Raw genomic sequence first — 14,614 nt, forward strand, 5'->3', positions numbered from 1 at the left:
TGTGTCTTCCTTTACATCTAGAGGAATCACCCCCTTTTTCACAACAAGTCTGATTACCTTCTTGATGTAGTTTATTATTGTTGTGTCTAGGCTACTTTGATTGGTATCTTCATCTTACTATTTGGGTATTTAGTCTTCCTCTTTCTCTTACTGTATATAGTGTTTTATAAAATATGCTTATAGAGGTACTTATAAAGATGCCATTACAAATGTGCTTCATAGTTACTTATTATTGATCTTCATCTCTGAGAATCTATCCCATCTCATCAAGTGAGAGTATTTGCCTCAAAATAATGAGATCTTGTGTAAATCCTTCATTTACTTCCTTCAAACCATGAATAAGCATTGTAGACATCTCATTGTCTGTCATTTTATCTCCTACAACAATCAATCATTGATGTACATCATGGAATCTTTTGATAAAATCAATACTAGCCTCTGCTTCATTTCTCTTTGTGTTGGTTATCTCAACTCTCAAAGCTATTGTCTTGATGCATTTTTTAACTGATATATATTCCTCAAGGTCTCTTGAGCTTCCTTGGGAGTCTTCACATCCAATAGATGGATGAGAATATCATCCTTGACATTCAACTTCATTATATGGACACTAAACATAGCCTTCTTGTCCCATTTGGCTAATTCTTCTTTAGTAAGCTCATATGGCTTTGGTTTATCTATAGATACTAGCTTCTTTTAATCTTAAAAGGAGAGGAGTAACTCCATCTTCACTTTCCAAGTGGCATAGTTAGCGTCATTTAGCTTTTCACCTCCCTCCAAATGTAGGTTGTGTACACTAGGTGTCATTTCTAGCTTTAAGCAAGCAATGAAATGAATGGGGATTTTCACACACAAGAGGCTCACACTTGGCAAGATCCTAAAAATTTGCAATGGGTAAGATGTTTAGTTCAAAAAAATAGCGAACACTTTTATGGAAAATTTTCAATGCTTTTTCACTACTTTGTCACTTCTTTTACAATGTCTTAACATTACTTTCATAGTGCTTGAGTAGTGCTTTTAGCAATGCTTAGATACTACTTGAGTAACGTTTTTATAGTGCTTGAAGAGTGTTTTTATAGTGTTTGAAAGCACTCCTATGGAACTAAAATGTACTTTGCACATAATTGGCTATTTAGGAAAGAGTGATAATAAGTTGTATTGAGATGAGACTAAGGTATTAATATTCTTAATCAAATCTAGAGTGGACAGGGAATACAAGGATATTGAGCTATTTATTTAGAATAGAAGAGCACCTACGTTTACCAAGTACAAGTGATGGGTTGCTCCCCAAATCCAAAACTATTAATAAAGAGCTTAATCATCTCAAATACATCAACTTTAGAGTGGATAGGGAATACAAGATGGATAGTAATACATAACTATTTATTTAGAATATAAGGGAAACTGTGGCACTTAATCATCTTTGATACAATGATAGCTATAATGTTGAGAGTATGAACTACAGTCAAAACTATGCAATAATACATATCGATGGTGTCTATTGTCTATTGTCACTCTCATAGTTTGGGGTAGAACTAGACTAATAAGGATGTGACATTGTCTAGAATTTCTCAAGGTGTATGAACACTATAGCTAAGAACACCAAGAATGGTAAGAATAAGTCTTGAATCCGAAGAGGCATGAAGAGTAGAAGTGTAAGATCTAGAAGCTCTTGGTTTTTGTGCCTTTCGTATTAGCCTTGATGATTTGGTAATGCTCCAACTTCTTAAGAAAGCTGAGAGTTTCATTTTTGACCGAGAGGAGATCAAGGTGATGCTGCAAAAGTGGAGTTAAAGGCAAATGGTATGTGGTGGACAATTTTCCTACTAGCATCCATCTCTTTTAATAAATTATGTAAATTTTACCTCTTAATTTTTTGTATTATTTAAAATTTCTAGAATACCTTCATGGTGTGATTCATCTCTTCTATATTAAAGTTTTAAGTATTTTCTCATGTTAGTGCTTAATCTATATCTAGAAGCTCACAGTAGGGTGAATATCTTTTATTCAATTAATGGTTAGATGGAGCTATCCTTGGGCCAATAGAATTTGATACAAATGTATTTTAGCTAGGATTGTGTTTCTTAATTTAAAAATATCTTTATATATGTTGATAATCAAGGCAAGGTATATAAGAGACAAAAAAGGTTAAGGTAGGCATACTACTATGTTCCCTAAATGATATTCTTGAGCTTTGGAATGCCAACCTTTTATGATTTTTATTTTATTGTAAAATCCAATGGTCTAAAATATCTTCTCACATGCTCACAATGTTCTTCACATCCCCTCCCCCTCCCCCCCTGTGTGCATGTGCTTATGCGCGCGTGTGTGTGTGTGTGCACTAGCCGAGTTGAAAATTGGAAATGAGGATTTCTTGTTACCTACAGAGAGAGACAACATTTCTAGGAGATGTTAGGGCATCATGGTAGAGCTTTTGCATTCTATCCTCATGAGATTGGCTATTTGAGTCTAGAGATAGTTACTCCCATAGTGATTTTCACTATCCCTCATATTTCATGGAGCCTCCGTCCTATTCGAGTTCCTAGAGTTTATCTTCTAAAGCTAGTTGAACTCCTTAACGATAACATTAAAATGGATATAGTCCTAGAATCTTCTTCTACACCCTACTCTAAATGATGGTTTACAATACCAAAGAATAATGAATCACTTACATTTATACAAGATATGAAACTAGTGAACAGGGTGACTATAGAAATCTCAATACATGGCCAACTATGGATGAGTTTGCTAAGGCATTTTCTTGGGTAAGTTACTTATGAATATATGTGGGCATCATGTGGGTTAAAAATAAGGTATTTTTAAAATACCATTTTTATACTTTTTTTTACATACAGAAGGGTGTAATGTAAAGGGGTTATTTACAAATTGAATAGAAAAGGGTTATGCTTTATTCAGTAAAAATTCAAAGATAAGCATATTTATAAATAGGCCTTGAATGCATGTGATGTAGAGGATATACATATAGTAACTTCCCTAAGGGCATTTGTAGGTTGTTCCATCTATTCTCTAGGAGATCTTTATTTTGGTTATGATCATTCTCAACTTGCTTTAGAGAGTAGATTCCTAACGACTATGAGGACTTTTTTAGGACTTGTGAGGATGTGTACTTTACCATAGGGAGCTACAAACTCAATAGCACACATGATGAGCACCATGAACAAGGTCCTATGAGAGTGTATTACTCAGCTTACTATATCCTTCCTTAATAATGTTCCTATTAAAGGTTGTGTAGAGAAAGAGAAGGATGAGAGAATGAACGAGAAGGGAAGTAGGAACTTTTTTGTAGATCATATTTCTAATTGTGAGAAGATCTTGGCGAGACTAGAACATGTGAATGTAACTCTATCAAGAGAAAAGTCACGATCTTTGGAATGAATGAGGTACTTATTGTGGGTCATATGTGTGGCTACTATGGCAAGAAGCCTTCTCCTACTAAAGTAGATGCTATTGAGAAGATTGCAAAGTTCTACTCTACCACTTGAGAGGTGAGGAGATTCATTGGAGTATGCATACTCTATATGGTCTGGATACCTCATGTAGCCCATATTGTAGATATATTGTATTAGCTCCTTTGTAAATGGTAGAAGTAATTTTGGGAGGAGAGGAGTACTAGAGCTATGAGGAAACCAAAGAAATTACTAGGATTTGATCTGACTCTTAGAAAAGTGAATTATACTTATGAAAGACCTATTGTGAAGACTATGGACACCTGTCCTATTGGGATAGGTTGGGCCATTGGTCAAGAGGATGAAAAAGATAGCATGTATGCTATATGGTTTGGGGAAAATTTTGTAAACAAGAGATAAAGGAGGTACCCACAAATTATAAGATAAATTTTGAAAATTATAATAGCCCTTAAGTGTGATAAAGAATACATCATTGGAGCTTCATTTGTGGTTGATATTTATTATTTACCTTTGTTAAGGATCATTACCAGTTTCTCTATGCCTAATATAGCCATGATGAGGTGGATTGCTTACATAAAGTCTTTAAATCCAAAGTTCAAGCACATTGCAAATAAAGAAAATCTAGTGTTTGATATGCTTTCTAGGGTTAGGTATGATGATGAGGAGTCTCTCCTTGTAGAAGACGATCAAGAGACCTCTCTAGGAGTCCACATATAAGAAATCATCTATATAACGTTCATTCAAATTATTTAATTAAAAAAAACGCTTTCTTTACATGCTATAAGGCCTTAAAATGACCCGTTTTACTTTACTAAACTTATAGATATTTTTCAAATTGTAATTAAAAAACGCTTTTGTAAATATAATACTGTAAATTTTACTAAATATAATACCCTTTCTTTTGAACTCATGTGGTATCTTACATATTCTCTAAGGTGGAAACCTTGGGGAAGAGGCAATGATCTCAGCTGAGGGTAGATCATATGCATCATATATCTAGTATTGAGGAATTCTTAGAAGAACTTTACATAGGTGAGTGGTTGCAAATAGGTCAGTATGTGAGTACATTTCCCAAGAGAGTAGAATGGGTAGATGCAGAGTAAAGGAGGAATAGGCAGAAATCCTATGGTTATTTCTTAAAAGAGAGGTTTGCTATGGAAGCATCGCAAGAAGAGAGGAGGAATATCCTTGAGATTTGTTGGAGATAGGTGTAATCCATTTGCAAATTATGAGGGAATCTCATGAGAGCCTACGGGATGGACATAGCGGCGTATGGGTGACATATGAGAAGATCAAGAAATTGTACTAGTGGAAAGGTATGTAGAAGGATATTTCATAGTTTGTGAGACATGTAAAGGCGGTCATATATATTCTTCAGTGTGACATAGAGATTTGCTACATCCTACATACCCACTATGCATGTTGGAAAGTTCATTTGGTCACTATGCTAGTGGGACTTTAATAGATGGTCTATATTGTCTTAGCTAGAGAAGACCTTACAAATGAGGTTGAGGGAAGAGCATTGAGGACTAAGCCACCAATGTCATTTGCAAGTTTTTGCTTGAGTAGATTTCTGTAGATATGGATGCATTGGAAAGATAAAAGTGGATCAAGATGACTAGATGCAAATGAGGATAGGTAATTATTCTCTAGGCATGATATCAAGTTGGCTTTAACTTTTGCATATAATCTTGAAGGTAACGAGAGGAGTGAGAAAGGATATTTTCACATAGTGAAGGCTTTAGCCAAAGCTTGTGGTGGAAAGATTAGAGAATGGTTGAGAATGTTACCTTTTGCATTATGCTCTAATCATATGACTCACAATGAAACTATAGAGACATGTGCCTTGACTTGGAGTGTCTTCCTTGGCAAGAGGGTTTGTCTTAGCTCTTAGTATTCGATAGCTTGAGAGGAGACCATAGGATGTACAAAAGGTAGTTGGGAGATTGAAGGTAGCTAGACTAAGAAATAAAGATAGATTTGACAATAGACATCAACTACGGCCTATAGTTATATAGAAGAAGGTGAGTGGGTATTGGTGTATGATAGTAACATGGAGAATACCATTTGCAAGATGGTAAAAAGATGGTTCAGACCTTATGTGGAGAATGCTACCTATGTATTAGCATAGCTTGATGGGAAAATATTGCGCATACTTATTGTAGGCAAGAGGATAAAGATTTCTAGGAAAAGAGATGAAGAGGCCTATGCTATTGAAGAATTACTAGAGGATGAGTAGCATGATGAAAATAATCTAGCAATATAATAAGAAGAAAATGAAGATGAAGTTGATGGACTAGATTCAAAAGAGGAGGATTTTGAGCTATTTATAAATCGTGGAATAGAAGAGGATGGGTAAACTATGGCCCATCCATATGATGTGTGGGTTTAGAGGGAGTGGATATCATTGTGTTGTGCATCCACCTATGAAAAACCTCAGAGGAACACCATAAAGAGTGGTTTTAGTGTGTGATCATTAGCATCACTTGCCTGCATTAGTTCGTTGAGTTACCATGTGAGCCCATAGCTTAGGATTTTTCTTCTTGTAGAGTGTGCCTACCCACTTCCATTTCTATTTGTTCTCCTACCACAACGAGTGTGTATGTCATTACCTTTTGCCTTCCGTGTATTTGATTTCTAAGAGTGTGTGCTTCATTGCATGTGAATAGGCATGTACATGTGTGAAGAAAAAAATAGAAATGATGCCAAAGAGCATTTGTGTGTATTGCCAACACTTGAGAACCCTTAAGATGCTAGTAGGAATACTCAATCAATAAACTCGAGAGAATCCACACAAAACAAGGAGAAGGAAAGCTCCAAAAATGTGAATAGGCCCTAACCCAAACTATCTTATGAACTTGAGTGTGAAAACCATTAAATATAAACTAGTTCAGAATGAACTAGATTAAAGAAAGAGTAGTGTGAACCCATGTGAGATGATTGCCAATGATTAGGCTTAATAAAGCCAAAGCTTTTGAAGAAAAATGAAACAATAGATAGTCAATCAACGAACATGCTAAAAATCTTGCTTCGCCTCTACATTTCATGGCCATGAAGGCACTTTCAAGACATGTGCCAACTAAAAAAAGCTAAAAAGCTTTGTGGATATCAAATAAGAGTTGAAATATAAAAGCCAAAGTATTAAACACTTAAGCTTTTGGAAGAAGAATCAAAGCAAAACATTATTCATAGCAATAAGAAAAATTTGAAAGGCTGTAAATAGCCCCAAACTTGACTATAGATGGCATGGGTAAATAGGGAACTGAGATAGCATGTGTCTTTAAAATGAGGACACAAACTTGAGTGCCATACATGTACATTAGCTCAGAAGGCTACTTGAAGAGGAAAAAGAGAAAAAATTGTGCTCATCTTTAGCAAAATAAACTAAAGAACTAGAAATGAGTAATCATAAGTGTATTGTCAAGAATTCGATTAAGGGTTTCTCTTCATCATACAGTGCATTATTATTTAGTACCATAGAGATCTTTGGTGTCAATTATTTTTGTATCTCGTCTTTCGTCTTATTTGTTCAAGAATCCCTACAATTAGTGGCTTTCTACAAACTCCCATGTAACAACATCTATTGCCTTGGACAATCTGGAAGCCCCTCTTTTGGAAGGGGAACTAAGCCTTCCAAACCCCTCAAAGTAGTTCCATGCTTGTAGAGCTAAGTTTATAAGAGATTGCTGGCCACGAGATTTACCATGGTCATGTATGCTAGTTGACATGCTAGAAGTAAACAATCATAATTTTGCAACACTTGGGGACTATTAGCCTCAGACCTAGTTTATATTGAAACAATTAAAGATCCAAATGATTTTCAAAGCTTTTTCAATATCAATTGCATTCTTGAATGTTATGAGAATGAGTGTCACTAAGTTCTACAACCACTAAGATGCTCAAGTTAAGGTTGCATGTTCTTGAATAATATTGATAGGGTGTCACAAAATTGTTGAACCACTTACACACTCATGTCAATGGACTTTCTATTTAATGGAGCATAGCTTAATGGATGGGTGTCATGAAGTTCTAAAACCACACTTAGGACTCGCATATTTAATAGAGTCTAGTTAAATAAATACATTTTCCACCATAGTAATCCCTGTCATATGGGCTACTTTTGGCATAAGAATAGATTTCTGGAAGGAATATCTTCTACAATACAAACACATATAACTAGATCTCATCAAGTCATGGGAACTTATCCTTAGCATGGCAAACATCAACCATGCTTTGCTTAGGCTGGATAGTCAAGACAATATTTACCAATCAAGAAGATATAACCCCCCCTTGATCTCCATGCTATGGTGCAAAGCCCTACAATTGGCTAGGAAGGGGCTTGTCAAATTCAAGCATTGGATTGGGGAGGGGGACCAATTTCTAGCATGTGTTGGAGAACTAAACCAAGGGGCCCTATCCAAGCTGGTCCAACTAAGTAAAGACTAGGTTGCCTAGTAGAGTACCAATCTAAAGTTGACTTCGATAAAGAATGTAAATTTTTCCTACCTAGGGGTAGAGGGGAAAGACCTACCTAATTCACTTAATACAAGAGTCATCAATGAAAAGATACTAAAGAATGATGGCAAGCCCTATGTGTTATATGAAGCTTGGGGCATCAAGCTTTTGGTGGACAAGGTTAGAGAGTGCTTTGGTAACATGTGATTCTTAAGATTCCCACTAAAGGATCGGATTTTCCTTTGGAAAGTGATGTTAGTGCCTTGTTGTATGGTTCCAGGTTGGAAAAGAGAGGCATATTTAATGATCTTTGTATTTGTGCAATGGAGAAATCCCTTCAATATGTCTTCTGGGATGGTTGTCTATCTAGAAGAATTTGGCACTAGTACTTAGCCACTCGTTAGCCACTTTTCCCAAGTTAGAGATGGGGAGAAAAACTTGCAAGCATGGCTGATGGGACTCTTTGACTCCACTAAGGGGCATATATATCTTGCTGCATAATCGATCATGTTGTTGGTCCTAGGCCTCATCTCGTTCACTAGAAAATCAAGCGGTCTCCTAGGGCATCTTTAACTTGCCTTCTTGGACAGGGATAGTGCCTAAAGTTAGTGGTATATGGGAGCTGTTTAGCAATCTTAGGATACTTAGCCTTTCATGATGTGGCCAAAATATCATCTTTTGTGAGACCCTAAGGTGTTGTAATAATTGGAGGTATTTCTTTATTAATACAAACTATTTTCTCGTGTAAGAATGTCTCCAGTCGACGGCATATGAGTTATGACTAAATTGGAAATTCCTCCACAACTAAGGACGGGAGTATACAACGTGTGCACAATTCTTCTCCCATCGCACAATACTGCACTTGAATAAAGATATTGAGGGGATCTACATTACAGTTACAACTTATATGTGCATCTACATAAAAACAAGAGAGGCAGGTACGATTGGAACTTTGTGGCCGGGGCCCACCAACCAGGCACATGCAATCTTCATCATCAACTTATCTTCCAGTGGGTCAACAGAAGGCCTTTCTATCTACACTATAACAAAAAGGCTCCATAGACGCACTTTTAGATGCAATATTTGAATTGTGAAAAAAAATGTCGGGCGTGTTTATTAACGCGTCTATTTCTGTGTCTACAAAATCGCGTCTAAAAGCGCGCTTATGATTAGAGTTACATGCACACTTAGATGCGTGTATAAACGTGCTACGTAAATATATAATCATATTTATAAAAAAGTGGATATATTCATATTGTGCGTCTATACAAGTGTGTATCTATGCGTCTAAAACCGTGTTTACTCTGAAAGTTATTGATGAGAATAGACGTGTATTTATCCTGCAATTTAGACGCGCTAATAGACGCACAAAATAGAGGTATGAAAAAAAAACCAAAGAGCATGTGGCTTTGCACATGCTCTCTGGTTTTTTTCCCCCCATCAACATCAAATTGTATGCTTAGGGAAAACAGAGAAATATTATTTCGAAGATTGGATACTGAAAACAAAACAATGTATGTAGCACACAAAATTTCATATATATAGATGAAACGTTTTTACATTATGAGTTCTAGTGCTTTTGACATCATGGTCGCAAGTACTAGCTGAAAGTAATATATATCAAAAATGAAAATTACAAGCCAAGGGGAGGCATGCATGCATGGGGCTCCTCTATATCTCCTCAGAAGAGGCATCATCATTGCTACCACCACCACTGCCTGTGCCACTACCATTGCCGTTGCCGCCACCGCTACTGCTAGTTCCCCCTTTGCTATCCTCAACTGCATCAGGGTTCGCCTACACAAAGGATTAAGGTATATAAATACCATTACAAATAATAAATTAGAGTTATCTAAACTTTTCATATAAAAAATAAAACATACCTCTTCTGATGATGGAATCTTCATGGCGCGATTATATTTCTCCTCCTCCCTCCTTGTAGAAATGCTGCCAAGTGGACGCCCGGTTATGACCTCGATGGTAGCCTACCTCTCTAGGAGTAGGCATCCTACCAACGATATGATACTACAAAACAATTTGAACATACAATATATTAAAACACACTACATAATGAAGTGAAACAAATTACAAAATTTAATTTTAAAAAAAAATCAAATTATACTTACAAACTCAGCCTCCCATGACTCCCTGCCACCCGATCCATAATGCGATGATCCCATGGTTGCCATCTCGATACGTCGTGCCTCTACATGCTAGTGACTTGTCATTTTCTTCGCTGCTCTCTTCTTGGCCTCTTTCCACTCCTTGCGGTGGCAATTGGGTGGTTGGCCATATCCAGGGCACCCCTGCTCTTGTCTCCGCAATGATTCCTTGGCGCGCGTCATAAGGTGAGACATCTTGTTATAAAGCGCGTCTCTCACATTTGACCGTCCCCAATCATCTGAGAATCGTGAATTCTCAGGATTAGGGTACCTTTTATGTACTGCCCGCAGCACCTCTTGCCACAAACCATTTTTTTTGTGCTTGAAGGGAATCATGCAATCTTTGTATGTGGCATGCACGACACTCCTCAAGTAGGCTATCACTTCCCTCCCCTCAAAGTCATGCAAGATACCACCAACATCAGTGATAGAGTAGTACATTTGTGGAGACTCACCTCTCTCATTTTTCAGTGAGGGTGATCGAGAGCCACCACCTAGGCAACCCCCACAAAGCCCTTGACCTCCTCGTCCTCCCGCACCACTCTCCCTCCTCCCTCGACGTGCACTACCCTCTACCTCACTCGATACACATGCTTCTGCAGATGCACGTGCTCCGGCCGATTGATGTACCTCAGCTAATCCCTGTGTAGGCAAAGATGTGATAGGTATCCCAGACATCACACTGAAAACCTCCTCTGCAGTGGGAGGGCGACCAATATAATTGGTCATCTCCCCCATGAATTGCTCCTTGTTGAATGGGGTGCTTGAGGATCCAGGATTCGACATCTACACAAGAAAAATCATATTAACATGTGCAGATAAAACATATTACATACAGCGTCTATACCTGCATATCTGTGCACGTCTACACTTGTGTCTCTATGAGCGTTTGTCAGCGCGTCTCTATGGGCATCTGTCAGTGCATCTATTTCTACATCTATAGCTGAGTCTACATTGTCATCTGGACGCGCTGACAGACGCGCACAGTCGCACCATTTCTTCTCAAACTTGCTTAAAAAACAAAGCTAAAAAACCTCCATAGATGACAAGATCCAGCATGTGAAGAGAGAGACAAACAAACACAGAAAGCAAACAAGATTGAGAGAGAGAAGAAGAACTCACCTTCTTTGCTTGTTCCAATGGGTGGCGACGGCTAGGTTGCAAGCTCCTTGTCCTCCTTCTCCCTTCCCTTGGTAAGTTGCTTCAATCTTGTTCTCTTTCTTGCTTTTTAGCTCTTATTCTTTACTCTTTGGCTCTTCTTTTCTCCTATCCTCTTTTTACTCTTATTTCCTTGCCTCATTGTCTTCATGAAGTGATAGATAGACACAACTAGTGATGTCGAGCTCAAACTGCAGAAAACGCACAAAAAACGTAGGAAAGCAGAGGTTAGAAAAGAAAGCCACAACTTTTTTTAAATTTTTCTATACTTGCGTGGCGTGTCTGTCTCAGCGCATGTAATGGCGCGTATATATACACAGATAATTCCTATTACACGTGCTTACAGATGTGCAGGAACAATTTAAGGAATCAATGCATGCATTTAGGAAATCAATTGACCTATGTGGTGACATATATAACAAAGCTTGAGGATAAGAGATAACACATTGGCAAGTCAATTGGCACATATGTAGTGACTTACTAGACCATCCCACTTACAATTGCATGCAAGTATCAATAGGTGGATAAAGCACGAATGGTTTTTAGCTAGAGAAAGATAATGCAATGAAGGTGTACACAAAAGAGATAGAGAAATGCATATTATCCATCAATCAATCAAAGATATGTACATGAAGTAACTTGATATAGTAATTAAAGTATCATCATTTTTAGGATGCTCCATTGACTTATGCAAGTTCCTATAACCTTGAAGTAGAATATAGCCAACCACACTGTCCATGGAAGGAAAACTTGGCCTCATCAAATTAACCAAGTTAATTTACTTATCCATTTCATAGATAAGAGATTTGTAGTTGGCTTGTTGGTATTAGTTACCAACAAGTGGACACACTAGCTAAAGATGATGAAAAGAGGACATGTGCACATTGCTTACATGTGGTCCACCTTATCTAAAATTATATGTGAGCTATAAGTGCACCTTGACATGATTAGAATAGCTTGCATATGCACAAGCCAACTGATTTACATCAATCTACTCATGCTATGAATTGGCATGCATGGCTAGGTTAAGTGCACAACATTAAATGAGACATGTGAGTGTATTGATTAGTTCTATCTCTCTCTCTCTCTCTCTCTCTCTCTCTCTCTATATATATATATATATATATATATATATATATATATATACAAATGCGCAAGTCAACCTTTGATTTATATATACATCCAATCACATTTATATAGGGCATGATTGGATGTATATAGGGCATGAAATCACATATATGTAATTAGCTTTGAATAATTGGATGTATATTTGTAATACTCAGAAAGAAGTAAAGTTGGTAATGTATATCATGTCCTATGCATGTATATGCCCTATACATGTATATCATGTCCTAGCGTATGATCCAAGTGTAATTATGTCGTATATACATCCAATCATGCCCTATTCAAAAAAATACTAGCTATTAAGAGGTTTGGTCATATTCAGGGACTTTATGAGAAATGAAAAATATGTGCATGTATTTTCGCAGCTATAAGCGTGTTTATCAGCGCGGATATATAGATGCGTTTTTTATACTAGCGTGAAGACACACTAATACACATGCTTATAAACACGCCCGCTTTTTCGCGTCTATAGTGCGCGTCTATAGGGCCTTTCTCTTGTAGTGCTACTCCATGTGGCTTACTTTGTCGTCTGGGCTATGCTAGGCTCTTTCGCAATCTGGGTGTTTCCAAAGCCTCCACCATCAACGTTCTTATCATCATCATCATCTTGTTCTTCTCAACGTATCTCATACATAGATGCTCTATACAATGCTGTTTCGGCTGTCACAATGTCGGGTCCGTCGAGTGTGGAGATGCACCGCTTCTCTCTCTTCGACCAAGTCGTCTTGATGCTCCTGACAGTAATCGGAGGCCAAGTCTTCACCTCTATGATCCCCCTCTTCGTCAGGCACCACCAGATGATGCAGGCCTATCGTGATCCTGGTCATAACGACCATGAATGCAGTAGTAAGCATGGCCGGGGGCCGGTGGGTCGTCGGGTCATGAGCTCCTCTGCGGCCATGGTGGAGCTCCTGCCCGTGAAAGCTCCTCACCTGATTCTCCCTAGCAGCAAGCTGAGCTATCGTGAGGAGGGGATCGGGAGAGTGATGTCCATGCCGTCCTTAGTGACGGCGGGCGATTATATGTGCAAGCGATCGCGCAGCGGTTGCAGAGACAACCACGCCATAGCGATAGCGGCCGCCGGAGCGGCGCAGGACGAGCTGGTGCAGCAGGCGGACGGTAGTGGATTATCGCCGTCCCGTAAGTAAGAAGTGAGGGCTGAGGCAGAGGCTGTGTCGGCCCTGTTGTGGGTGGTGGGGGGTTACTTGGTGGGGGTTCAGCTGGCGGGTTACGCAATTTGCCAGGTCTTCTTCCTGGCCACCCCCCGCGCGTCCGGCGTCCTCTCGCAAAGCCACGTCAGCCCCTCCTTCTTCTCCGCCTTCTCCGTCGTCTCGGCCTTCGGCAACTCAGGCTATTTACTCCTAGACCGAAGCCTCGTTCCCTTCCAACAAGGGGCCTCGCCCCTCCTCTGCCTCGGTGCACTCTTCCTCCTTGGCAACACGCTCTATCCCCCCACCCTTCGCCTCCTCATCTTCTGCCTCCACAAGATCTCCAAAGGCCATCTCAAACATGCCTATGCCTACCTCCTAAACAACCCCCGAAGATGCTACTCGCACCTATTCCCACGCTTCGAGACCCTCTGGCTCGTGCTTACCGTGCTATTCCTGAACTGCTTCCAGATGGCTTGCGTCTACACCCTTGACTGGAACTCCTCAGCCTTCCAGGGTCTTGGAACTGGCGATAAGCTCGTGGATGGCATGCTGCAATCGCTCTCAACTCGAACTGGGGGCATGAGTGTTGTGAATTTGGCTGCCTTATCTCCCCTAACACTGCTCTTGTTTGTGGGCATGATGTAAGCAAACCAAGGCTTCGATGCCCCTAATCTTAAAAGTAAAAGAAGAACCTTGCAAGACATCTCACAAGGCAAAGCTTGTTAGCACTGGAGCTCATGACTCATCATAGGAAAAAATTCTAATTTGGATTCAAAACTACCAACGTGATAGCTCATAGATTTATCATAACTAAAACACTCGCAACATAAAAACAACATGGTTATCGAGTCTCACCCTACTATAGGAAGCTCCATGCATTTATGTTCTCACCCTACTATAGGAAGACAACCATGAAAGAAACTTTAGTTAGCATTCTTAAACATAAGGTAGGCAAGGGAAGAGTTTGAGGGGAATACTAACAAGCTAATGAAAATATCTTATAATCAATTTGTGATGCACCGAACGTGCATATCAATCAAGATTAAAAAAATTACAACCTTGCTTCATCCCATGGTTGATATTGTGTAGGTATATTGATGTGTACCCAATATATGTCACACACCAACATAGCAAGGAA

General features: G+C 38.8%; 1 protein-coding gene across 1 annotated transcript; it reads left to right on the plus strand.

Moving 5' to 3' along the window:
• Positions 1-12,993: 12,993 nt before the first annotated feature.
• LOC148013033 (cation transporter HKT1;5-like) lies at positions 12,994-14,121 on the plus strand. The gene is made up of 2 exons (XM_087667839.1): positions 12,994-13,428; positions 13,570-14,121. The coding sequence occupies exons 1-2, from the start codon at positions 12,994-12,996 to the stop codon at positions 14,119-14,121; spliced, it is 987 nt and encodes a 328-aa protein (XP_087523965.1).
• Positions 14,122-14,614: the final 493 nt, after the last annotated feature.

The sequence above is a fragment of the Lygodium microphyllum genome, chromosome 26 (genome assembly GCF_053477565.2).
Source record: "Lygodium microphyllum isolate KBCC chromosome 26, Lygodium_microphyllum_v1.1.10, whole genome shotgun sequence".
Lineage (NCBI taxonomy): Eukaryota > Viridiplantae > Streptophyta > Polypodiopsida > Schizaeales > Lygodiaceae > Lygodium > Lygodium microphyllum.